Source organism: Bison bison, unplaced genomic scaffold (assembly GCF_000754665.1).
Source record: "Bison bison bison isolate TAMUID 2011002044 unplaced genomic scaffold, Bison_UMD1.0 scf7180017864139, whole genome shotgun sequence".
NCBI classification, from domain to species: Eukaryota; Metazoa; Chordata; class Mammalia; order Artiodactyla; family Bovidae; genus Bison; species Bison bison.
This window is the reverse complement of record NW_011494711.1, coordinates 12,023,816-12,051,058: the sequence shown is the minus strand read 5'-3', so window position 1 is coordinate 12,051,058 and position 27,243 is coordinate 12,023,816. Positions and strand designations below refer to the sequence as shown.

General features: G+C 40.4%; 1 protein-coding gene across 1 annotated transcript in view; it reads right to left on the bottom strand.

Annotated features, from left to right (window-relative positions):
* The window catches only part of GALNT5 (polypeptide N-acetylgalactosaminyltransferase 5), a 45,323-nt gene extending 26,826 nt beyond the window's left edge, over nt 1-18,497 (bottom strand). Inside the window, exons 1-3 of the mRNA XM_010840021.1 lie at nt 16,559-18,497; nt 3,059-3,225; nt 1,269-1,388 (exon numbers count right to left, since the gene is read on the bottom strand). Of these exons, the coding sequence (XP_010838323.1) occupies nt 1,269-1,388; nt 3,059-3,225; nt 16,559-18,012 (1,741 nt within the window). The 5' untranslated portion in view covers nt 18,013-18,497. The remainder of the gene's footprint in view (nt 1-1,268; nt 1,389-3,058; nt 3,226-16,558) is intronic.
* Nucleotides 18,498-27,243: the final 8,746 nt, after the last annotated feature.

Here is a 27,243-nt window from a genome sequence, read left to right as displayed (position 1 = left end):
TGCTTACTGCTTGGAAGGAAAGTTATGACCAGCCTAGACAGCATATTAAAAAGCAGAGACATTACTTTGTCAGCAAAGGTCTGTCTAGACAAGGCTATGGTTTTTCCAGTAGTCATGTATGGATGTAAGAGTTGGACTATAAAGAAAGCTGAGTGCTGAAGAATTGATGTTTTTGAACTGTGGTGTTGGAGAAGACTCTTGAGAGTCCCTTGGACTGCAAGGAGATCCAACCAGTCCATCCTAAAGGAGATCAGTCCTGAGTGCTCATTGGAAGGACAGATGTTGAAGCTGAAACTCCAATACTTTGGCCACCTGATACGAAGAGCTGACTCATTTGCAAAGCCCCTGGTGCTGGGAAAGATTGAGGGCAGGAGGAGAAGGGGATGAGAGAGGGTAAGATGGTTGGATGGCATCACCGACTCGATGGACATGAGTTTAATTGAACTCTGGGAGTTGGTGATGGACAGGGAGGCCTGGCGTGCTGTAGTTCATGGGGTCGCAAAGAGTTGGACACAACTGAGCAACTGAACTGAACTGAACTAAAGCTGGTGCAGGACCCTGAATTTCCTTAAACTCCCCACAGGGTCAGGTGCACTTTAAGGCCACTGAATTTATCCTTAGATGAGTCTATTTCTAACTCCATTCAAATAGATCTTTCTGCTTCTTTCCAAACTCAGAAATCAGCCCTCCATTATTGCTGCTCTAAGTGTGGGTCATAGACACTGCCACCCATAGGGAGACAGGGACAGAAATTGAGAACACATGTTTGGAAACTTCACAGCAGCTTGCCAGAGTAATTGTTAATTTGTTGTCTAGTTCATATATATGAGTGTTCAAATAGACACATACCCACATATATGTAATTATGTATATATCTAGATATATGTATATATAATTGTGTATATAGTTATATATTTTTCCCATTTTGTTTTTAGGTAATTGATTTTTATTATCATTCATAAAGGGGTCCACAACAATGTTAATGAGGAAAAAGAATGTCCTTCTGTGATAGTTTGGGAATATACCCTCTACTGAATAGTGGCAAGTAATTAAAATGTACCTAGCTGGAGTTTTTCAGAGTTGTGACCCCTCAGTGTGTCATTGAAACAGTTTAGTGGGATTCATATTGCAAAAAGTTAGAAACTGGTGGAATGAAATGATGGACATAGGAGTGCTCATTGTACTATTATTTCAAATTTGATATGTATTTGGAAAAGATTAAACTAAAATAAAGATGTAGCGAAAACAAAAAATTAGCAGCTTCTTACCTGTTGCCTTTTGTGCCCCTGCCAGCCTGGCTCTTATTAAGCCATGTCTCTCTTTGAGGCGAAGAATCCGAACTTTTGGAAACTGAGACATGTATTTATCCAAGTTATCTTTTAGGTAGTCTATATCAGGGAGAAATTAGACAAGGAAATACTTTAAAAATAAGATCTGGATCAAATAAGATCAGATCAAATACCCAAAACTATGATATTTACCATAGTCACTATATTTTATCCTTTGAGCCATGATGTCATTTTCTTAAATGGATTTTTGGGTTCAATACTCTAAGTTTCTGTTTTCCTAAAACTCAAATCCACCTTTCAGTGTAGGTGAGTTACCAAGAGAAGGGCTCACTTTTTCTGAGCATTTGTCAGGACAGGTACAAATTTACCTTGAAATAAATGAAGCTCGGTTTCTGCACAAACTTTTCCCCTTGTAAAGGCCTCTTCTAAGACCTAGGAGAGAGGCCATGCATTGTATGCAAATTGAAAAATTTGCAAAAGAAAGATATTGCAACTGCAATTGGCTAAGACCATTGCCACTTCCTACTATGACACTCTCTCCATCACACCTCTGCTTTCTTGCTCTTTGTGGGGGGGGTGGTATATTTATGTAGCTTACAGTTACTTCTATGTATGATTAAGGTATTGACATATCCCAGGTAGGAATGGCTTCTGTGAATACTTCTGCTGCTCGCTTTCCTACCAATTGTGTCATCTTTCTCTTAAAGAGGACTTCATAGATCCTTCACTCACTCCAGAGTTCTTGCCTGGAGAATCCCAGGGACAGGGGAGCCTGGTGGGCTGCCGTCTGTGGGATCGCACAGAGTCGGACACGACTGAAGAGACTTAGCAGCAATAGCAGCAGCATAGATCCTTCAGGGCCACAAAATCTGAATAGGCCATTCCTAAAGGGACTGTTATCTGCTTGGTAACTAGATTCTATTTCTGTTGATGCTTTCAAGACTACTTCTCAACGTTTTCAACCAGTTTTCCTTATATATCTCCCTGCTCCTGGAGCTCAGTGTGACCCTGGTAGGCACTCTTAAGAGAGAGAAGTGAGAACTGGCTCATGTCCTTGTTGTCATGACCAAGGCTAAAGTGTTCTATTAAGGTTGCTGTCTCTTTGCTACTTTTTAAGTTTTTCTGAAGTGGGTTGCATTTGGGGATTTTTGTAATGTGGTCTAGGACCTTTGGCAGTCATGGGACCACTTACATACCCAGTTTTTTACAGTTCAAAGAGAGAGATTCTTCACTGTAATAAACAAAAAAGTAAAGACAGTGGTGAATTCTGCCTTTGAACTCTGTTGGAACCTCATTTTTCTGGTCCCATTGGCAACTTGTCTTCTCAACTCTTAGCTGAACATATAATAAAGCAGAAGCCGTAGGGCTTACATTTCATTGTCTTCTATAACTAACTCTGTTAATTGTGGCATCTTTTCTTGTTAGATTTCATAAAAAGGCATTTACGCAATTGTAGAGAACATCTTCTGGTCTCCAGGACCTCAAAGTACCCATCTCCAAAGACCTGTAATTAGAAAATCACTCCTACACAACAGAGAAGTCACAGCTGAAGGAGAGTCTGCGGTGACTAGCTGGACAAGGCCATGGGTGGTTGAGATGACTTTCTGTAATTCACAGATGCTTGGACTTATGCCTCTAAGCCACAGTATCAAACAATGATTGGGCATTTATAAATCATTCATTCTTTATCAAATTATCCTGTAATTTTTGTATCCGAATTGTTATTGCCTCGCATCAAACTTTGATTTTCCAGGGAGTAGTTTTCTTACCTTTGGTGCTGAAGTCATCCACCAGTAGAATCTCCTTGATGAGGTGGGGAGGAGAGCGGTTGAGGACGCTATGTACAGACCTCAGGAGAGTGGACCACACCTCATCCACAAAGCACATGATGATACTGGTGGTTGGGAGGTTATTGTGAACAAGTTGCTCTGCACACCTGGGCCAGAATATAAGCAGAGCACAAAAAGTGTGCCAACAAGATCCACAAGGTGTAAGAGGAAGAGACAGCAGAAATGGAGTTCTCTCTCTCTCTCTCTCTGAGGACACAGAGAGAGATGACTGTCTATAAGTTGAGGAAAGAGGCCTCACAGAAACCCAACCTGCTGGTGCCATTCCAGACTCTAGAACTATGAGAAAATTCTTGTTGTAAGTCCTCTAAGAAAAACCCACAAGGTGCAATTGTGTGTAAATACACATACACTCAAGTTATCTATCAATCATCTATTTACTTACCTATCTATCCATCAATCCGTCTGTCATCTATTTCTTTGTTTATCTATCATCTATCTTGGAGAAGGGCATGACAACCCACTCCAGTATTCTTGCCTGGAGAATTCCACAGACAGAGGAGCATGGCTGGCCTGTGTCCATAGGGTTGCAAAAAGTCCGACATGACTGAAGTGACTTAGCATGCACACATCGTCTATCTATCTATCCATCTATCTATATGATGATTTTCTTGTGCACTTTTGTTGGAGAGAGTTATAAATAAAATAAAGAGCAGAGGAAGGATATTTGTTTTTGTTTACTTGCCAAGTTATTTCTGTCTTTTTGGCAACCCCATGGACTGTAGCCCACAGGCTCCTATGTCCATGGGATTTCTCAGGCAAGAATACTGAAGTGGGTAGCCATTTGCTCTTCCAGGGGATCTTCTCGACTGAGGGGTCTAACCTGTTGCTTCCTGCATGTTGACAGACCCAGTGACAATTGTTGCTAAGAGGCCTAACCATGCAAGACATGAGAACTTCCTGTGAAGACATCACCCTGTAGTGGAAAGGACACTGGCTTTATAGGTGGTTAAGACACTATTTTGAAGCTCACCACCAAAAATTTTTCAAATTGTCGTCTAGATTCTTTACTTAATCCTTCTGTGCCTCAGTTTCCTCATATGTAAAATGAGGTAACATGCCTTATTGAAAAGAGATTTACAGCTTAGTGAGAATGCATGTAAATAAAATATCTAGCACAGTTTCTGGGCTGAGGAATTCACCAAATGGTAGCTACTGCTTTCCCAATTAGGTTATAGACCACAAGAGAACATTCCTATTCTCTTACTTAATGTTACTTAATTAACATTAATTCACTTAATGCTACAAAGCCATTTATGATTGCCTTCTCAACTGGCCTTCTGCCAAGTGCCAAAGAAAATATTCTTTCCCACTGCATGTGAATGTATTTATGGATATATATGATATGTATTATACACTACTTAAACTCTTAAATAGATAGCTTCCGTATCTATTTAAGGGGTCCTTGCTGAGATTCTTTGTGCTCCAGGGTAGCCACAGTTGAAATCATTTTGCTGGCATGGAAATGAGAACATGACTATAGTGGGAGTTGGTATTCAGGTGGGTTGTAATTGGTCTTGGGTTTTCTCCATACCCTGAAGTGCATCAAGCCTCACTGCTGGCAGTCTTCCATCTCCTGCCTGGGTAACTCTTCACATGATGGTACCCAGTGGACACTCACAAAGAGTATTTGCCATTTTTCTAACTCAGACACTCTCTGTAATGTAATAATTAAATTATGATGATCATAAATAAATATTATCAGCCTTCTGCATTATTTCATTTTAAACCTCAAACCAACAGCATCTCTTCTTCCCTCTTTATAAAAGAATAATTGAAATCATGGGGAGACTATGCCATGATTATACTGCTAGTCAATGGTGGAGTTGGGACTCAAGCTCTGGTCCAGTTTGGTTCCTGTAATAGCTATTCAGGAAGTTGTAAGTCCACAAGAATAAAAGCAGCTGGCAGTAGATGTGGCATTTTGTGGAAGCAGGCATTTCTGTGAGACAGCATAATGGCACTGTGCTTAGTCCACAAATAAAACAATATATGAGTAAAAACCATAGAAAAAACACATTTGCATGGCACTTTACTGCATGGTAAAATACCATTTGCATGGTAAAATACTATTATGTACATAAATTCAATCCTTTTAACAACTGCTTAAAATGCATACTATTATGTTGTTCTTCAAATAGAGCAGACTGAAGCTTGAGAAGTTAAATGACCTACCCAGCACCATTCATTAGGAAGGCTGTGTATGGAAATGTGAACAGATGGTTTAATCCAGATCTGGGGATCATCAGAGAAAATGAGGTAGAAACAAAAGCGGTGGAAGATTTTGAAGGTACTAGTGTAGTCTGGTTAAATAGCCCACCTTAGGCTCTAAGCTGGGTAAGAGAAAGTAAAGCGAAGAGGAGTTGATTAGCCTGAATGAAAGAAGAGTATAGAAAACATCAATGACCTTCTGTGACTCCCTCATCTCTAATTTTATAGTGTAAATGAATGAGAAATACTCATTTCACACCTAAATATTCTTCACAACATTTGCCCCTGAAAAAAATAAATCAGTTCTAAAAAGGAAGGGTCAGCTGCATAAATTCTGCCTGAGCTATGTGAATCAACAAGCCTTAGTTGTGAAGTCCCAAAGTTGTCTTATCATTAAAATGCGGTTGACTTCAGAAACATCTAGTTACAAATGAAAATACATTGGGGAGAATTAGGCAAGCAGGCTAAAGTCGATGGATCTTTTCATAGTATAATTCAATAGAGTTTTGGTCTCTTTCAGAAGAAAGTTCTAGGAGGTAATGTGAGCCACTCTGAAATTAGAGGTTGACAGAACCCTCAGAAATTTGAGAGGTTTGGGAAAGGCAGCACTCTTCACCAAATAATCTGTCCCTCCTCACCTCTCAACCTTACTTACGTGATGCTTTAATTTCCCCATCAGGACTGATCATGAAGAATTTCACTAGATGAATATGTAGATTTCTATCCCAGGAGATGGCACCTCTGCCAGTTATGAACAAATGTATATTTTAGACGCATTTGGGGAATTACATTGAGGGTGATCCTGTGGAAGATTATGTTTACAGGTCATACGGTGCCTGGAAAAGAGGGTGACATTAAAGATGGGAAGAGGGACACAGAAGGCGATGTGGGGGGTTTCAAATACAAAGCTTTGTAGTGTGTCTTGGTTAGGGTGGCTGAGATGCTTGGCCACTCTACATATAAAGCTACCTGGTTTTCTGCATCACTAAACAGGTTAAACATGTTTCCAGGTGTCTAGAAAACCCAGCATGCTTGTTTTGTTGAAAGTCACAGTGTGTCAAACTGGAAAGTCTTTTGGTCTTATTAACTCTTACAAAATTCTTACCCACTGACTGTCATCGACTTCCCATAGGTGGTGAAACTATTTAAATGTTATCCAACACTGACCCAACTGAAGCAAATTTCCTTTCCTCCAATTTGCCCAGTGGAAACCTTTCTGCTATATTGGAAGGAAGAGTTGCAGCTCAGGTAAAGTCTAAGTTAATACAAGATACTTCTGAGTTTAAAAGCTTTTTTGAGGTTAAGAAATCATATTTGTATCCTATATGCCCATGCATGGCACAAGTGAGGTATTTAGAGTCTACAGACCTTGTGCTATACTTACAAACTAACCCAAAGATTACTATAGTCAATTCAAATACTAAAAACAAATGGAGACTAATGTGGGGACTCCACTGTCCTGCCCATGTGGATACACTACTCTGGTGAGACAGACACACCCTGAACTTGAGGAAGATGACAAGGAACTCAAGATTTAGACCTTTCTGATCCTGACTGCATGACTATGGGCAAGTCAGAACTTTTCAGAATCTCAGTTTCCTCATTTTCAGGATGAAATCACAGTGCCTTCATCACAGACTGTCTGTAAAAATTTGATGAGACAATGGAGATAAAAATACTTTGTAAACTCCATGGTAAAAGGAAAAAACAAAAACGGCAAGGTCATATGATTATCCACAAAACACATGCACACATTTTGACTGGGTGCACTGCCCTTTTCCCAGGCAGTCCTTTAATCCAAATCCATCGAGGACTCGTCATTTACCAAGAGACTCAGAAAGTGATGTGTTTTGCCTTCTTGCCTTGTGTGTGCTGACGGCTCAGCCACTAAACTGCTTTGAATGTATCCTATCGAATAAAAAAGGTTTCAAATCAGATGATTGAGAGGATGATAATATTCCCTCATGTCTATGAATTTTTCATTTTTATTCCAAAACAGTCAAAATGGACTATGTGGGTCAAGTCTCAGTGTTCGCAGGTTTGAACAGAAGGTTGAGGAGAATATTCTCTCAGCTTCTATTTGCAATTCAACTACTGCCTCAGTGTGAGCGTTCTGGGGCCTTCCCTCCCCAAGCTCTGGTATCTTCAGAAGGATCACAGAGAGAATAGAGCATCTATCTGAGGAGCTCTGTCCAGAATTATATTCTTTTCTGTAAGACCTTGGAATTATTCGGCTTCTTCTATTCTTCTCACTGATAAGGGGGTATAGTTGTTCTATAAAACTTTTACTTTTAGGTTTTGTTCTTTCAAGAGTAGACTGTGCTGTGCTTAGTCACTTAGTTGTGTCCAACTCTTTGTGACCCCATGATCTGTAGCCCACCAGGCTCCTCTGTCTATGGGTTTCTCTAAGCAAGAATATTGGAGTGCTTTGCCATGCCCTCTTCCAGGGGATCTTCACAACCCAGGGATAGAACCCAGGTCTCCCATATTGCGGGCAGTTTCTTTACCGTCTGAGCCACCAGGGAAGCCCAGCCCTGACATTTAATCAGAATCACCTGTGATCACTGAGAAGATTTTAGTCACACTCCAAAGGCTGAATCTGTAGTCCTGAGGCAACCGTCTACCTGTCAAAGCTACTGGACTCAAGCTTAGAAATAGAAGCCACCAGCCACAGCATTCACCACTTTGACAATAATCTATTGAGCAGGCAGCTGTCAGAGTGGGGATGGATGGGAGGGGGGAAAGCAAGATGTGGCGTGATGTGACAGAAATAGTTCTAGGTTGAGGTTAGAGCACCGTGAAGGTAGTTCTGTCTCTCCTGGAGGGTCCTGGGACCTTGGGCAAGTCATTCCCTCCTCAGCCTTCTCTGTAATGTAAGGGGTGGGATTAGAGATCGTTTGAAGGAAGTTTTATCTAATGTTAATATTCTGTAATGCTGTATGCAATTTTAGCCTCATTCACCCATTAGTGCTTCCCTCTGGGTCAGAAGACATCTGAGAAAAGGTAAATTAAATTGCTGTTTTGGGTTTTAAGTCTTTGGGTATTTTCCCATTGGTCCTTGAAGCACTTTAACAAGGTCCTACTTGGTCTGGACTCATGCTTATTTCTATGGTCTCATATCCACCCTCTCTGCTCTCCCCAGTCTCAGGTCAGATTTCCCTGTTTCTCAATGGATCACTTTTTTTACCCCCTCCCCCTATGTCTTTAACTCCCTTCAGTTTGCAGCTCAAACACTTGTGCCCTCTCTCAGGCTCAGCCTTTCTCATCCTTGCCTGAGTAGTTCACTCTATTTCCAAGGAACATTTTGTTCTATTTGCCTTGAAGGCAGGATCTATGCTCAGATGTGAGATGGCAGAGTAGAAAGGAGCTCAGAGATATTTGTTCAATGCTAAGCTGTGGTTGTTGGGCAGTTTTAAAGAATCATCTTTGCTTAATGCTGAATAGAAGATGATTTCCTATAAATTTTCTCCCTGACAAGATAACTGATGTGCAAAACTAATTCTCCTCAAATACCTCTGACTCTATTCCCCACTCCCTCCCGAGTATAAGGAAGACAGCTGTTTTAATTTCTGCTCAAGTCATATGATTATAGGGAAACAAAGGAGAGAGGAGCTGTATCCAATGGAAAGAGTATTAGAATTGGACAGAAAACTTTCTTTTGAACTGCGAATCTGCTCTTAGTTTGCTGGGACAGCAGATTTATCATTTATTCTTTCAGAGTCTCACTTTTCTGACCTGTAAATCACATACGAAAGTATGTCTTTCATAGTGTGACTGTGAGGATTGGTTAGAATAAACACACACATATAAAACACACAAATGCATACACACACAATCACTACATGGAGCATAATAGGCACCATTTTGGTGAGGCTCAGCAAGGGAGAGATCCCTTATTGAGAGAGACCTGGACAATCTTGGGAGAGGTGGAGATAGGATGGTTGCCATGAGGGCAGAGCAGGTGTCTATGTGAGAGCCAGCCTGGGGTATAGAATTACTGCTGAGTGAGGAAGACTAAGGGTTGGATCCCAACCTTGCCATGCATGAGCTGTGAGTCCCTGGGCAAGTTACCTTTCTATGTGCTTTGTTTGCTCATCTGTATCACTTTATCAATCTGGTATGGCTGTTTTAAGGATCAGGTAAGATGATGTACATGGAAGATAAAAGGTCCCAGCTGCCCAGGTTATGACAAGCAGTGAGCAAACAGATGTGGAATAGAATGAACTGTGCCAACCACCTTACCAACTGCCATCTGAGACCTCAGCCTCCTCTCTAAGTCTCAGCTTCTCTTTCGGTGAAGCTGGGATGGTGACAGTACCTGTCTTGAGGGATGGGTTTAAGGAACAAATGAGAAGGCAAGTAGTAAAGCCCTTTGTGAATACTCTGCTTCTCTCTCTATAGCTCCTTCTCACACATATCCATACACAAATGTTTTAGAAGTGGGGCCAATTTAGAAGGTATTTTAGTGTAGAAAAATACAGATTTTTTTTTTAAACATAGAGGAGATTCTAAAATGCTCCCTTCCTTCTGAAAGCAAACAACAAAACAGAGCTTCTAAATATTGCTACTTTTCCCCAATTTTCTGAGCCTTGACCTAAAACTGTTCTCTTCTTAGGAAACTCTGCTCTGAATGGTTCACCCAGAACAGCCCAAAAGAAAGCTATTTTATGGGACAAGAGTACTCACTGCAATATCACCGTAAGAATTTGATGAATTATTTTACGATGGTTAAACTGGGCCTTGGATGAGGTCTGTACCAAGAAGTGTACACAGGTTCAAATTTCTACATTTACCAATTCCTTTCTCCCATAAATATTTCTAGGTCTTTGGCTGTATTTAGGAGACAAAGTCATTGATTTGTTTTACCATTTCTCAGTTTTACATTAATTAGTCATTTCTTACCTGTTTTTTTCTCTTCAAGTCAGTAGCAGAAGTGTGTTTTATACCTTCTGATCATTTCTCTCCTTATCACCCCAATTGTGAGGAGAGTGTGATAACTAAAAACATCAAAAACTCTATAGTCATCTTTTGGCCACATTTACCCTTTGTTTTGTTATGGTCTATCTTGCACCTTTTAAACAAATTCTGCTGTGTATTTCCAGCTTTCAGATACAGCTTTTTAGTGAAATGGCACACTGCCCTCTAACACACACAAACACACAAATGTGCATGAACGTGTACACACATGCACAATTCAGAAGCAACACGCAACATTGCTTTGTGTACATTTATAGAAGAAAAAGCAGGAAACAACCTATTAAAATCCATCTTCTGAGATTTTCTCCCCCTCTGCCCTTGTTTGGTTTCTTAGGGAGATCTCATAGCTTTTCCAGTCACTGAAATCACAAAAGCTATCTCATTTCACCAACTGAAATATTAATCCAATGTAAAACTAAGGAGATTGAGCTTCATCTCACTGTTCAGTTTCTTTTTCTTTCAGCCTGATACACACATCTAGAAGCCTGAAGTATGGAAAGCTCTGGAATCAGTCTATTTTCTCTCTTCGAGCTCCTCCTCCAGCAGTTCATTAGTTGTGGTTTTGGACCTTACTAGGATTGGAAGAACAGGGCAGATAGAAACTAAGGATCTAGAAAGGTTCTTCTTTTCCCTCAGTGAATTAGACTGGTTTGTGGCAAATGCATGGTGCTATCTTTTGCTTTTCATATGTGCCAAAAGAAAACTCTCTTTAGCTGTGTAGGAAGGAATCAAATTATTGGTTGACAGTCCCAGCTCTAGGCTAAGAGAATAGACCCATTTTAATTGCTTTATAGAGGGGCTTGCCAGAATACTGTAGGAAAAGCAAAGCATTAAATTAAACAATGAACTAACATCATGACGACGCAGCAGCGCTGGAGGAGCACGCTGTAATTCTTACTGTCCTCTAAAAAACTAAATGCTGGCAGCAAACGTGTCCTTGAGTCATTTTTCTCTAAATGCAGATTCAGGAAGTGCACTCTTAAAATAGGTTCCTTTTTGGAGTTTCATCTTCCCTCTAGCTGCAGGCCACAGGACAGACCTCTCTAAGGAGAATTGGCTTGCATTTCCAGTAGGCAGGACTCTATCTTAGTAAATCTTGTGTGGGTGTATTGATTATTGCTGGCTAAACCAAGCTTCAATACGAGTAGGAACTGCAAGGATTATCTTTTTATAAAGAAAGGGTTTAATATGGAAATGTGAAATGACTGTCAAAAAAGTATTTTATTTGAAGCATATTTAATAGGCAAAAATTCTAGGCAAAAATGAAATTGCATTTTACTTATGGGCAGAAAACTTTCTTATGAATGAAGCAAGGAGATTTTCATCTATTGAAAATCAAAACATTAAAATGCATGACAAACAACAACAGAAATATGAATTAGTGAATAAACATGACTTAATGAATAGATCATAGTGTTAGAAGAGGACATATTTACTTTAAACAAGACACTAACATATTCTATATATCCAAAATGAAAATTTAGGAAGTTACTATTAAGTCATTATTACTAATTTGTAAAGTGACTTCTCAAAACCTAATTTGAATAGGTATCTGTCATTCATTTTTTTAAAAAAATAGTGTCAATTTTCAAAAATAATTTAAGAGAAACTTGTCTTCAAAACCATATTGCATAAACGTGAATCTTTTGAGTGCCCTGCCCTGTGCTCAGTTCTGTTGTTTAGTCACTCAGTCGTGTCTGACTCTTTTGAGATCCCATGGATGGAGCCCTCCAGGTTCCTTCTGTCCATGGGATTTCCCAGGCAAGAACACTGGAGTGCATTTCCATTTCCTCCTCCAGGGGATCTTCCCAACGTATGGATCAAACCCCCATCTCCTGCAATGGCAGGCGGATTCTTCACCACTGGTGCTCTGTGCTAAGGGGATACAAAATGAAGTAAATGACAGAGTTTCTTCCTGAAGCTTTGAATTTCACTGACAAGGTGAAACAGATTCTCAAGGCTCTAGTTAGTGAACAGCACATAGTAAGGAGTGTTTTAGTAACAACAAGAGCATTAAGGGTCACTGAAGTACAGAGTTTAAGTCAAATCATGGTACAGGTGGAAGTGAGATACAGTTAGATGGTAAGCAATGTCAGGTTAAGATGTTTGGGGGTAAAGACTACAAGGTGAGGATAGTAGGAAGCTGTGGGAAGGGACCAGTTAAGAAAAACATCAGTGGGTAGTAATGAACTTGATGTGTAGAAAAAGATCATGAGACTAACTATCCTTATGCTAAAGGCCCACATTGGAGAGACCGGCACACTCCATAAGTGATAGCCACAGGGCAAGGGGTAGAAATCTAGGTGGCACTAAAAAGGACAGTAAAATAATGCTGATGACAGAAAGGGGTTTGTGCTTTTGAAAAAGGCCATTACTGCATCTCAACACCTTAGAATGGTTCTTTGGGACTCAGGAGAAAAGGAGGGAAGAGCAGGTTTTAAAGAGTCTGGTTTTAGAATAAGAGCAGGAGACGTTGTCCTAGAAATCCTGCTTCTCTCTTCTTCTCCATGTTACCCTCATCCTAGCATATCAGTTAAATCATCATTCTTAAGAACTAGTAACTACTTATTATCTTTACCAGGGGGGAACTAAATCGAAACAAACATACTAGCAAACCTATGATTTTTAATCCTTGTTTTGATTCAATGTGTATTCAATAGCCAGTTATGACACAGATTTGGAGGAAATGAAAGAAGCAGTAAGGGAGATAGTCCCCAGATCTCTTAAACTTTAAAGGGTTCAGTGGATTGTTACTGCAACTAATTTTAAGCCCAGTTCTTCTGCATTCTTATAGATTTCTTTCTTTTTTTAAATTTTATTTTTTAACTTTACAATATTGTATTGGTTTTGCCATATATCAAAATGAATCTGCCACAGGTATACATGTGTTCCCCATCCTGAACCCTCCTCCCTCCTCCCTCCCCATACCATCCCTATGGGTCGTCTCAGTGCACCAGCCCCAAGCATCCAGTATCGTGCATCGAACCTGGACTGGCGACTTGTTTCATATATGATATTATACATATTTCAATGCAATTCTCCCAAATCATCCCACCCTCTCCCTCTACCACAGAGTCCAAAAGACTGTTCTATACATCAGTGTCTCTTTTGCTGTCTCGTATACAGGGCTATTGTTACCATCTTTCTAAATTCCATATATATGCGTTAGTATGCTGTATTGGTGTTTTTCTTTCTGGCTTCTTTCTTTTCTCTTCTCCCCCCTCTCTTTCACATACACATACATATATTCTTACTATATTATATAGCAATTTCCCCCATGCAGACTTTTAAAAATTATTATCTCAAAAAATCTTGTAAGTGTGTACTTATAAGCATCTCATATACCTTTTGAGCAAAGCTGGAAAAAAATAAAATCAAAATAAGACAACTTTAAATCATGCCAACCTGAAGAATCAAATGTTTTTCACCAACCTTTTCACCAACACCAAATGTATTTCCTTCCAACCTTTATCCATTTGAATACATAATTTTCACATACTTGTAGTCAGTGTTTGGATAAAAGAAAAGAAAAATAATCTATTCTCTTTCCTGTAAGAATGGCACAAAAGGGGCTCTGTACATAGCATCCCTGTTGGTTAAACTGTCACCTCCGTCCTGTTGGGAGAGTAGAGCATCAGATAGGCAGCTTGCTAGGGGCACCTATATTTAGCCAAGGTAGGTTGTGTGATAAGAGGGAGAGGCCCTGGCCACACGCTGTCTGACTCATGCTCTCAAGCACACGTGTCACTTTCTCCTACAGTTGGGACAGCCTCCTTCAGAAAAGACAGCCTGACTGTGACTTTCCTGGGCAGCAACCCTTGGCTTCCAGAGATCAAATTTTAGAAAATAACGAGCACTGGAAGCCATTGAGCTTCCAATAAATCACATGGACGATAACATCATTATTGCTTGCTTTGGCTCTCATACAATTGCCCTTTCTCTGGTTTGTAACTGAAGCCTGGACTTCTGTGCAGTGTCTGATTTTTTTTCCCCAAGCTCCATAGCAGTCTGCCAGACCACAGAAGGGATATTAAAATAAAGCTACTTTACTACTGGCATTTTGTACTGAAAGTTGCCATGGGTAGTATATGGCCATATAGTATATGCTACATAGGGTATGTATAGTAATATGCCATTCATAGTGGCATATATAGTATATGCTGTATACTGGCATATTTGAATATGCCATATAAAATGTATATATGTAGTAATTTAGTGATATGTGTGTGTATTCAGTTGCTCAGTTGTGTCTGACTCTTTGGGGCCCCATGGACTGTAGCCCACCAGGCTCTTCTGTCCATGAGATTTCCCAGGCAGGAATCCTGGAGTGGGTAGCCATTTCCTACTCCAGGGAACTTCCTGACCTAGGGATCAAACCTGCCTTTTCTGTGTCTCCTGCGTTGGCAGGCAGATTCTTTATCACTGTGCCACATGCGAAGCCCCAGGATAGTGATAGTGTATCATAAATATATGTGATATATTTGACATGTGATATACAGGATTTCAGATCAGAGCTGGTCCAACATAATTTGGGAGATTTTTTGTTGTAGTAATTAGAAAGAGATGGGCGATTAATAGCACAACATAATTTTGAGCATGTATTTTAATCATTTCTCTATAATTACTAGCTCTATGAACACAATACAGCCTCCCAGGGCCTCAGTTTCTTTATTTTTATTTTGGGATGTTAGGTTTATTTGTGTTCTCCTCAAGGTTGTGAGTTTCACCAGGGAGAGGAACACGAATGGCAGAGTGCTTATTCTAAACAGGTGATTAATGCATGGCCGATAGACGTCTGTCAATGGCTAAGAGCTGAAAATGATTAACATCACAATGACGAGGCCCTTCTTACCAGTATGAATACAGGCACATCTCTAACTGCCTTCTTCCTGCTGCTGCTGCTGCTAAGTCGCTTCAGTCATGTCCGACTCTGTGCGACCCCATGGATTGCAGCCTACCAGGCTTCTCCATCCATGGGATTCTCCAGGCAAGAACACTGGAGTGGGTTGCCATTTCCTTCTCCAGCCTTCTTCCTAGTAAGACTGATATCCAGATCACAAAGAAGAGTTGTTTACTTTTACATAGGCCAAACAAGGGCATTATTTACATACTACATATTGTAAGTCTGAATCTTGACACTCCCTAATTTCAACTTCTTGGCAAACCTTGTTTGGCTCAGGAATCGAATATCAAGGCATGTATGAAGCTGTATTAACAATTAATGGGAACTAAACATGTGGCTACAACATATGGCTCATACCTTCATTTATGAGTGAGCCGAAAAGAGCCAGGAACCAACTATGTTTGAATCAGATCAGGTTCTGTGATCTACCTTTTAGTTATAGGAATTTAATTCTTTAAAACCTGGTTCATGAAGACTCATTGGGCAGCGGTAGAGCTCAGTTACCTTGGGAAAGTGACATAGTTCCTGAGTGTTCTCATTTGCTCATTTGAACCCATAATATGTGCCACCTCCTTTGTAGGGCTCTTATGAAGTTCATGTGATTTGTATGCAGTTGCTTCATAAATAATGAAGCTCTAGAAATATAAAATATATTCTTGTGTGTCTTGCAGGTGTTTGCTACTTATTAGCTGATTGACTTTTTCCAACATTATTATTCCTGCATCACTGAGCTCCTGAGCTATCTACCATCCTCATCTCTAAAGGCTATTAAATTCTAGGGAGTGGAGTCACTTCTTCACTTGCTATTATGATAATCATTACTCACAATTAGGCAGAATTCTGCTGCTTAAAATATGATTCCAGAGAGGCCTAGAAGCCTCCTTCCCCATGCTCCTTTTCCAAATAGACTCCTGACAAACTTGCTGGTAATAAAAAGTTCCAAAATTGAGAATTCACTTCATTGTCACTGTTTTAATGAAATTACATTTTAAGCTCTACTGTTCATATACATCTTATTAGGAATTGAGCTCATCTCATCATTTTAGTAGGTTTTCAATACCTATTGAAGAAAAGGGAAGAGAACCATGAGCTAACGGGGATGAGGGCCAAAGTCTCAGAGAAGTAAAGGAATAAAGAGAGTTCATTGGGTCTGCTGATGGCAGAACTTTTCTTTGGGAGGATGGTAGACTATCTGAACTCTGCCTAGTGATTACAATTTCTCTAATTCTCTAGGCAACCAAAAATCACACAGAAGTATCTAGAAATAAATCTTTTCTGTATAAGACCCAAAATACCTGGGGCTGAGGAAAGAGAAGAGAAATGGATCTTACCCAGCAGGTCTTGTGTCTTCAATGGCTCTGTCCACTGGGATCAAATCACTGAGGTAGACATTGAAATTTCCTTCTTTCCATCTTCTTTCCACCTCCTTCTCCTTTCCGTGGGGAACAACTACTGGACGTCCAAACTGACCTGGAGCTTTGGGGTCCCTTGGAGAAAGTGTCGCATCAATTCTTAACACACGGTGCATTCTGCCATCTTCAGGTGAAAGGGCTTTTGTCTGACTTTGGTTGAGTTGTGCAGGCCGGGTCTTGGCAGTTAAGTTGATCTTTCCTAACTCCTGTCCCTCAGTTAAGGCTTGATTGGTTTGAGACACTGCTGCTCTCTGTAGAGCAAGTGAAGAGAAAGATGCCTCATTGTTCTTCATGCCAATGCGTTTCTCTTGGCTTTTGCCCAATACTATAGTAGATGTAGTTTTGGTGTTGGAATTGGGGACCTCTCTGGTGTCTGTCTTTAGCTCCTCCTCCTTGGTTATAATTACTACATGGCTTTCAGACAAATTGAGTTTCTTCCCACCAGCCACCTTGGCTCTGTCATCCTTCAGCAAGCCTCCCCACTGTATCTCATTAATAGATGGCTTCTTTAAGCGATCTGAATTGGCAATGAACTTGGAAAAGGTAAGGTTCTTATTGGCTTTGTGTCTATTTGCATTCAATTCTTTGCTCGGAGTCTCAGTTTTATTTAAGGCTATGGCTTCCCTGGGTCTTGGCACTGGTGGGCTGGCAGGATAGTTTCTTTCATTTACTCCTGCCTGGTACCTCTGCTTTAATCTGTCATTACTAAGACTGGTAGTCACAGTGGGGTACCTCTCAGCTGCTTGCTTTGATATGTCACTATTGAGACCATGGCTCTTCGGGCCCTGCTTGTTTATACCGACAGGTCCTGTGTGCACAGATATTTTGGCCAGTGGAGTTCCCCTTGCTGCAATGAATGGAGTTTTCTCAAGCCCCTGAGCTGTCATTTGCTTTGGTGTCATGGGGTGAGAGGAAACTGCAGGTCGGATGTCTCGCCCCTCTGTCTTCCACTTGGTAAAAGTCACTGGATGAGTCTGCCTATATGCAGGATGCCACAAAGGCGCAACCTTGCCTCTTCCCGGGGCGTTCTGTACTTTTCTTTCCTTCTGGGTTTGGTCCAAATCATCCTCGACCTTGAGCTTACTCTCCTCAGTCTTGCTAAAGTTCTCTTTGCCCCACACGCCCTTCCCGTGTCCCTTCCATGGGGGCTTCATCTCTGTCCTGCTGCTGTCAAGGCTCTTCACCTGGTCTGACTGAACTCTGAACCCTACCCGCTCCCTCCGAACAATGTCTTCCTTCAGGATCTGAGTGTTGATCTCACTGAATGAGAGGCGGAGAGCTGCCATGTCAAAGAGCAGCCAGATGACAGAAGCTGCAAATATAAATGCCAGGACTCGCCCACTTCCTCGGAAAAACTTTCGGATCTTGTTCATGGTACAAAGGCTTCCCTTGCAGCCTGCCCTCCCTCTGAGCCTGCTTACCTTGAGTGGAGAGGGAGCTGAAGTAGTAGCAGTAGCAGTAGCTGCAGCAGCCAAGTTGCCAGAAAGCGCCCCCCTCCCGTGAACACAGCAGGAAGCAGCCGTCCAAGGGGAGAGCTCAGCTCCTACGGCTTGTCAGTCTCTGCCTGCGTGGCATTTCACAGCAGAGCATCCGTGCCTGCTCAGCTGGCCCCTGGTGAAGCCCTGCTCGATACTGCCCTTTGGTCACTCTGGGAGCAGTCGATTCCAGCCACCAGACAGTTCAACAGATCACTCATCTCATCTCCATGAGCCCATGTCCACCTTCCTACAAGCCCCAGGAAAGGTGGGGGCCCGGCTGGGGCTGCGGCTTCTCTCCTCCCAGTTCTCGGTCTGCACACTGTAACTCAACACCACTTCTCATAAGGAAAACATTTCAAGCCATTACCCAGAAAACTTCATTCAGCTCTCACCTTCCGTGTTATGTGAGAGTGTGTTTGTTTTCAGAGCAATTAAAGAAAGCTATCTAACTTGGAGGGCATGTGTTCCTGGTTTGTAACCCCACCTACCACAGTCCTGTTTATTAACCCCGTTGTACCCAGGTCTCCAAGTAATTTGCCCCAGCAATTATTGGCCTCCATGTTTCAGCTTTGAGAGGTAACAGCTTAGAGAAGGGTCCGGGCAATCCTCCATACCAGAGATGGGTGTTTATTCAGAATGCCTCTTTGAGGCAGGGTAATCAAAATGTTTCTTTGGAAGTCAGCTTTTTGTTTTAAACGAATTCATCTATTTTATTGCTAGATTCAGTAGACGTAAACTTAATTTGTCACGTTGCTGTAAAAGTTTCTAAACTCTTACTCTGTTTGGGTACTTATCTTGTCGCAGATGCAACAGTTTGCAGACTGAATCAGAAATTTGGATCAGCCCCTTGAGTGGTGCTGGTGGACTGGTAGGTAGAACCCTGGTTCTCACAGCTTTGTAACGGAATCTCACGGAAGAAATCCTCCCAAATTCTGATCAATTGATGCGGGGGGAGTAAAGATGACCACTGGTCTCCACTGTGTTTTTAGAAGCTTCCCGCATCTTTCTAATGTACAGCCAAAGTTGAGAAACACTGTGCTGTGCTGTGCTTAGCCATTCAGTCATGTCTGACTCTTTGCGACTCCAGGGACTGTAGCCTGATAGGTTCCTCTGTTTATGGGGATTCTCCAGGCAAAAATACTGGAGTTGGTTGCCCTAGAATAAAATGCCTCACTGTGATTTTTTGGGTTTTTGAACACTGCCCACAATTTTTTGTGAAATTTTCTCCCAGAGTAAAACCTAATAAAAACTATACATTCCCAGAACCATTCAACCAGAATCTGCCTTTTTATGAGTTTAATTTATAATTTATATTAGAATATAAGTGATTTATATTGGAGTATAGGCGATTTACAATGCTGTGTGAGTTTCAGGTATACAGCAAAGTGATTCTGTTCTACATATACATATATCTGTTCTTTTTCAAGAGTCTGCATTTTAACCTCACCTAAAGTTTGAGAGGCACTGCCTAGGAGCACTGTTCTCTCAGGGCCTCTGGATGATCTACAGATAGTGATGCCACGTATTACTGCAGTGTTAGGAGCAGTATAGTGTCCCTGCTTTGAGATAAACTTAGGTTCCCATAGACTTGGGATTATAGGAAGGAAAGATTCTGAATTTTTTTATACTTACACATTGTCTTTCATAGACAAAATAAGTTTGTATTTTACCCCATGGGAAGGAACCCAGATAAATGCAGGCATGGTAATGTGTTTCTTGAATCTCCGATTTTTCTTTTCACTCAATGCCTACCCTCCAGTTTGGAATGCACCCATGGCAGCGTTGGTGGCTGAGTCATTTCCTCCATGCATCCATGCCTCCATTTACCCATCCTTCCAACATTTTGTTGAGTCTGTTCCATCACTCAGGCCTTGTTTTGGGTGTTGAGAGATATTGAGTAAGAAGGACCTAGTTCTTATTTTTGAGCTCTCACAGTCTAGTGGGGGACATAGATAGGTAATAAGTACCATAAAACACAGAGTAAATAGTATGAGAGAACTATATCCTGGATTATTTGGGGATGATTTTTGGTGAAATTATCCTTAGACTTGAAGGATAAACAAGAACATAATTATCTTTGTTCATACTGTGTTCCAGAAAAAGAAATACTAGCTGGATGGTGAAAAACAGATAAATTAGCAAAAACATAGAAGTGAAGAGAGATTACTTATGATCATAGTACTTACGGGAAGCATGCATTTCTAAGAACCAGCATGATTGGGCTTCCCTGGTGGTTTAGTGGTAAAGAATCTGCCTGTAATGCAGGAGACTTGGGTTTGATCCCTAGGTAGGGAAGATCCCCTGAAGAAGGGAATGGCAACCCACTCTAGTATTCCTGCCAGGATAGTCCCATGGACAGAGGAGCCTGGCGGGCTACAGTCCACAGGGTCACAAAGAGTTGGGCATGTCTTAGCAACTAAACAACAACAACAACATGATCGGAAAGTCAGGATTATGTGTATGCGTGTACCCCATATGCCCCAAACTCTTTGCTAAACTCTTTCCATTGAGTATCTTATTCAATCTTCACAACAATCCAATGGGAATGATATGATTCTAGTCATCACCTTGTAGCAAAAAGAAATAACTTAGGTGAAAAAACGATGCAGTAGTTGGATTTGGAATGAGTGAGTATATGATGCTATAGTCCATGTGCTTAAATACTATACAGTACTGCTTCTCTAGCTGCACGACCTTGCAAGGTAGCTCATTTTATGTGTTTACTTAGCTATACAAAAGGAAATTATTTCTGTTTTGTAGATGAATGCAAAGACTAGAGAAAATTAAGTTCTTGTCATTTGAATGTACTCTCTAAATGATAGTCACTGCCGTTAATAATATTACTGATACTTTGTTGTGATAGGAATGTGGGGGTGCATGTGGGAGAAAGCATACCTGTTCCTCACAAACACTGAATAGAAGACTGGTGACTAACATGACTTTGGCAATAGGACAAGAAGTACATCTGAGCATTTTTTTTTCTTGCTGTTCTTATTTTCCTTTTATTATGGATTGAATCAATAAACAATTGTTCACTAAGAACTCCCTATATGCTCAAAGCATGAAGCAGATGATATTGTTTCTGCCCCCAATGACCTTAAAACTACCATGAATAGAACCTTTGCAGCATAACACAACTATTTAGGATCCACCTTCCCAAATAAAGTAGGAAAATTTTTTTCAGTGTCATGGATAAGTGGCTTGCATTACATATTTTGAGACTATGAATATAGAATGCTTTGAAAATACTTTCCAATATTTAAGTCTTATCTTATCATATCCCCACCCCAAATGGCAGCTGTAATTGCTCAAACTCCTATTTGAAAAGTCAACACTTGTTACATCCTTACTATGTCTGACAGCTTTAAAACACTGCTTGAAAAATATCCTATGTCTGCTGTATTTACTTGATCTAAGAACAATGATTTATTCCTCTTTCTTTCTCTAATCTGTCCATATTAATTGAAACATAAATTACTTGCAATAGGAGAGAAAATGTTAAGAAAATTAAAGGAAAATCTTGGCTTATCTACCCTAAGTAAAGCTACTAATTAACTGTGCCTTAGTCTTCCTCTCCCCCTGACATAGAATTCAGGATAAGACATAAAGAGTATACGAGAGGAAAGAAACACTGCTGAAATTCCTAGAAAAGAAGGAGTGGAATGATAGACCCGTCTCAAGCACTGATTTGACCATTAATACACATGACCACCGATATGTCACACTTGAAAGAGCTTCTCTCAAGGTTTCTTCCCAGTATTTTCCACATCTTTTGTCCAGCGAGTCTGTGAGAATCGTAAGGATGACAGAAGTTGATTATAAGCCCCTCTATAGACTCAATACCAAGTATCTTCAGAAACTCAGTAAAAAATCTCTACTGGTGGTCCCCACCACCTATAAATTTCTCCTCTTTTTCTTCCCCTTGTAGCTGGACTCCCATAATGTTCACAGCAATGACAAAGTAGGAATAAAAAAGAATGGAAAACAAAGAAATTAACAACTTTTACCTTTAAGAGTTGTCAAAATACACTTTATCCAACAGATGAACTTTCATATAAATAAAAGATTCTTTTGTTTGGCTTAGCTGTATTCATTTCCATATTACCAGAAGAGAACTAATTATATAAGTGGGTTAGGTACTCCTGGTTGTCATCCCCAGTGGTAGACTTACCTGGTCAAATTTCACAAGGGTCTGCGCATACTTAGTTCAAGTGGGTATCATTCTAAAACCCTAGGGCTATGAAGTGGTCCTTAGGAGGCTTTTGAAGGTGGTTCCCTAATTCTAATTTTGAGTCCACCTATGTAGTAAAAACAGAGAAGGCAATGGCACCCCACTCCAGTATTCTTGCCTGGAAAATCCCATGGACGGAGGAGCCTGGAAGGCTGCAGTCCATGGGGTCGCTGAGGGTCTGACATGACTGAATGACTTCACTTTCACTCTTCACTTTCATGCATTAGAGAAGGAAATGGCAACTCACTCCAGTGTTCTTGCCTGCAGAGTCCCAGGGACGGGGGAGCCTGGTGGGCTGCCGTCTATGGGATCACACAGAGTCGGACACGACTAACGTGACTTAGCAGCAGCATGTAGTAAAAAATTAAAAAAATATATTTTAGTTTCTTCTTCTGTAAAATGAGTATATCAGTAGAAGAATCTGTCCTTAAACTTTATCTGTTTGCTATAGGAATTATTATGTTGATAGCTATCATTTATTGAGAATTTACTGAGTGCCTGACACTGGATTCTCCTAGGCCAAATCATAAACTGTTTAGCAGGACAGTTCTACACATAGTAGAATCTATGTACCTTTCTTCTGCTTCCATGGTGAGTATCTCTGAATCATTCTTATTGATAATCAGTAGGAGTTCAATAAACATTTTTTAAAATTTCTCTTCTCAAATTTCCCCCATCAGAATGTGGAATATTAGAAGTGCTGGTTTCAGTTCCCTGGATTTGTATCTAAAATAACTCTCTCAGAATATTTGAATGTTTTTTGACTATGTAAAGTATATTCTGAATAACCAATAGCTATTGACTTTTATAATATTTACTCAATTGCTTACCTTTAATTATAAAAGATATACAAGGACAATACCTTTAAATGTATATTCTTTACAGAATAATGAGAATCTACAGATGCATCACTAAATTTGAATTTAGATTTAACTTTGGAGATTCCAGTTAAAGACATGGGATGAAGAAATTATTCACTTGTGAAATTTGAATGGGAAACCTAAGTAAATATTAAATATCATTTTGCTTTTGTATTTTAATATGATCATTTTTTTCTTTCAGATTCTTCTTTTTTGGTAAAAAGAGAAATTGTATTCAAGAAAATAAGATGGTTTTGTGAACAAATTTTATGAAAAAAAGAAAGTTGAAAACAATAATTCAAAAGCTGAAGTTTTTATAAAATCCATGGGTGGCATCAATATAAAAATGATAATTTTATTACAATTTAACTGATTCTTCCAGTAAAGATGGATGACTACAACTGGCAGCCATAGAAGCACTGGTGCATGTATACTTTTTTATAAGATTTGGAAGCTGGTTAACAAACAGCCTCATTGTCTAAAGCCCAGAGAATGAAGACTGCTATGATCTTCCCTCCAACATATGCCCTTGAAAAATTTTCCCATGTTAGTGGTGGTAAATCATAATCCATTTAGCCCGAGTTTGAAGAAAGCAAGCCCTCTACCATTGAAAGATAATACACTGTGCTTTAGACCTCAAGTTTCATTAATATTTGAAGAGTGGAGTCTAGCCAACATTTGTGCTTCATAGGTCCCTCACCAACTTAAATTTTTTAATATTTTATTTTGATTAAGAAAAACTTAATAAATTAAAAATAAGACATCTATTGAGTATCCACCTTGGATAAAGAACTGTACTAGTTATCAGAAGGGGAAAAAAATTGCCCTAAGAAACAGGTTGTGAATGAACTCAAGACTTTTAACTCAGATACTAAGTTAACAGAGCCATTGGCATTGGTTAACTATAAATTTGGAGGAAAAAGGAAAATAGCTCAGGATGACTTTGATAAAGGCTGCACTAATACAGACAGAAAAAGTATGAAGAATAATGATAGTCTGGAAAAAAAAGAAGTTCAGATAGTAACATGCTGGGATTGAAATACATGTGGAATATGTAACCACGTATATAGTAAGCATATTTTTATTGAGTACCAATCGTGCACTGCTAAGCTGCTACTAAGTCCCTTCAGTCGTGTCCGACTCTGTGCGACCCCATAGACGGCAGCCCACCAGGCTCCTCTGTCCCTGGGATTCTCCAGGCAAGAATAATGGAGTGGGTTGCCATTTCCTTCTCCAGTGCATGAAAGTGAAAAGTGAAAGTGAAATCACTCAGTCGTGTCCGACTCGTCGTGACCCTATGGACTGCAGCCTAACAGGCTCCTCCATCCATGGGATTTTCCAGGCAAGAGTACTGGAGTGGGTTACCATTTCCTTCTCCAACTGTGCACTAGGCTCTAGGAAAACTAAGAAGCTAAAACTCACAGTTTAATGTAGTTATTTTCAATTTTTTTCACATCAAAAAATCTCATGGGCAGGGATACAGATTCTCATCTTCTACTCTCAACAATTGTGAGGTTGGATATAAGGCACAGGAATCTAAATGCTTAACTAGAGTATCAGATGAGTTTGATATGAATGGATCGAAACCTATACTTGGTTTAGTGGCAAAGGAAAACATTTATATTAAAATGGGAAAGGTAAAACAAGAAACGATTAATAATTTATCAGGGTGGTTGGGAAGGCTTCCTGGTGGTAATGATTGAGTGTGAATTCACCTTACAGATAGGGAAGGGGAAACTTAGGAAGAATATTCCAGCAGAGGAAAGACCAGCCTCAAAGCACTGAGGGAGAAAGACTTGAGAATGACATGGATGAATAACTGCTTGAAATAACTGGATTCTATAGTGGATTGCCAAGCAATGAGGCACAGATTGTTGGCTGCACCTGGGTTGAGATATGCTCTTAGGTCAAGTTGGGATTTAGAAATTTTCTCTTTCAGGGAATAGAAGCATTTGGAGCTTTTTTAAAGTTGGAGTGTGATACACTCATGTTTTTAAATAGAAAACTAGTGGCTATATGGAGAATTGGTAGTAGGTAAGCTGTGAGCCCCATCACTTCATGGGAAATAGATGGGGAAACAGTGGAAACAGTATCAGACTTTATTTTTTGGGCTTCAAAATCACTGCAAATGGTGACTGCAGCCATGAAATTAAAAGACGCTTACTCCTTGGAAGGAAAGTTATGACCGACCTAGATAGCATATTCAAAAGCAGAGACATTACTCTGCCAACAAAGGTCCATCTAGTCAAGGCTATGGTCTTTCCAGTAGTCATGTATGGGTGTGAGAGTTGGACTGTGAAGAAAGCTGAGTGCCGAAGAATTGATGCTTTTGAACTGTGGTGTTGGAGAAGACTCTTGAGAGTCCCTTGGACTGCAAGGAGATCCAACCAGTCCATTCTGAAGGAGATCAGCCCTGGGATTTCTTTGGAAGGAATGATGCTAAAGCTGAAACTCCAGTACTTTGGCCACCTCATGTGAAGAGTTGACTCATTGGAAAAAACTCTGATGCTGGGAGGGATTGGGGGCACAAGGAGAAAGGGACGACAGAGGATGAGATGGCTGGATGGGATCACTGACTCGATGGACGTGAGTCTGAGTAAACTCCAGGAGTTGGTGAATGACAGGGATGCCTGGAGTGCTGAGATTCATGGGGTCGCAAAGAGTCGGACACGACTGAGCGACTGAACTGAACTGAACTGAAGCTGTGGGCTGGGACACCAGTTAGAATGAATGCTCCCTATTCACTTTCACTGCCCTTCTTGCCAACAGTCTAATCAGACATGGATTAAAATCTAAACTTTAATTGTAGGTGTTTAGACTGTTTAATCAGAGAAGGCAATGGCAACCCACTCCAGTACTCTTGCCTGGAAAATCCCATGGATGGAGAAGCCTGGTAGGCTGCAGTCTATGGGGTCACGAAGAGTTGGACACGACTGAGCAACTTCACTTTCACTTTTCTCTTTCATGCATTGGAGAAGGAAATGGCAACCCACTCCATTGTTCTTGCCTGGAGAATCCCAGGGACGGGGGAGCCTGGTGGGCTGCCGTCTATGAGGTCGCACAGAGTCAGACATGACTGAAGTGACTTAGCAGCAGCAGCAGACTGTTTAAAAGATATTTTTCTAGATATACAGAATCATTTCCTACTAAAAGAATGGGCTTTATTAAATATACAAACTCTTTGAATACAGATAAAGCACACTATAAATGCCTCTGCATGTGCGTGTAATCTCAGTCACTCAGTTGCTCAGTTGTGTGTCGTTCAGTTGTGTCCAATTCTTTGTGATCCCATGGACTGTAGCCCACTAGGCTACTCTGCCCATGGAATTTTCCAGGCAAGAATACTGGAGTGGGTTGCTATTTCCTACTGGATCTACCTGATCCAGGGATCAAATCTGTGTCACCTGTGTCTTCCTGCATTTACAGGTGGATTCTTTACCACTGAGCCAACTAAATGCCTCTACCCCATCTTTAAAAGCCTAGGGTATGTTTAACTTTTAAGAAACTGCCGAAGTATTTTCCAAAAAATTTATATCAACAGAGTTTTATATTTCCACCAATACTGTATGAGAGTTCCAGTTGCTCCAAATTCAACAACATTCGGCTTCTTAATGTTTGTCTTTCTTTTAGGCATGCAGTTGCATCAATTTATGGTTTTTAATTTATGTTTTCCTAGCCACTAAACAACAATAACAATAACTAATGATATCGAGCAAATTTTCACATGCTTGTTGGTCATCTGTGTAAATTCTTTGATAAAGGACCTATTCATACATTTTGTCCATTTTTAATGAATTAATTTTGCTATCTATTAGGGACACAAAGGCACTTTTATTTTTTATTTTTATTTTTTTCCTCTAATTTTATTTTATTTTTAAACTTTACATAATTGTATTAGTTTTGCCAAATATCAAAATGAATCCGCCACAGGTATACATGTGTTCCCCATCCTGAACCCTCCTCCCTCCTCCGTCCCCATACCATCCCTCTGGGCCGTCCCAGTACACCAGCCCCAAGCATCCAGCGTCATGCATC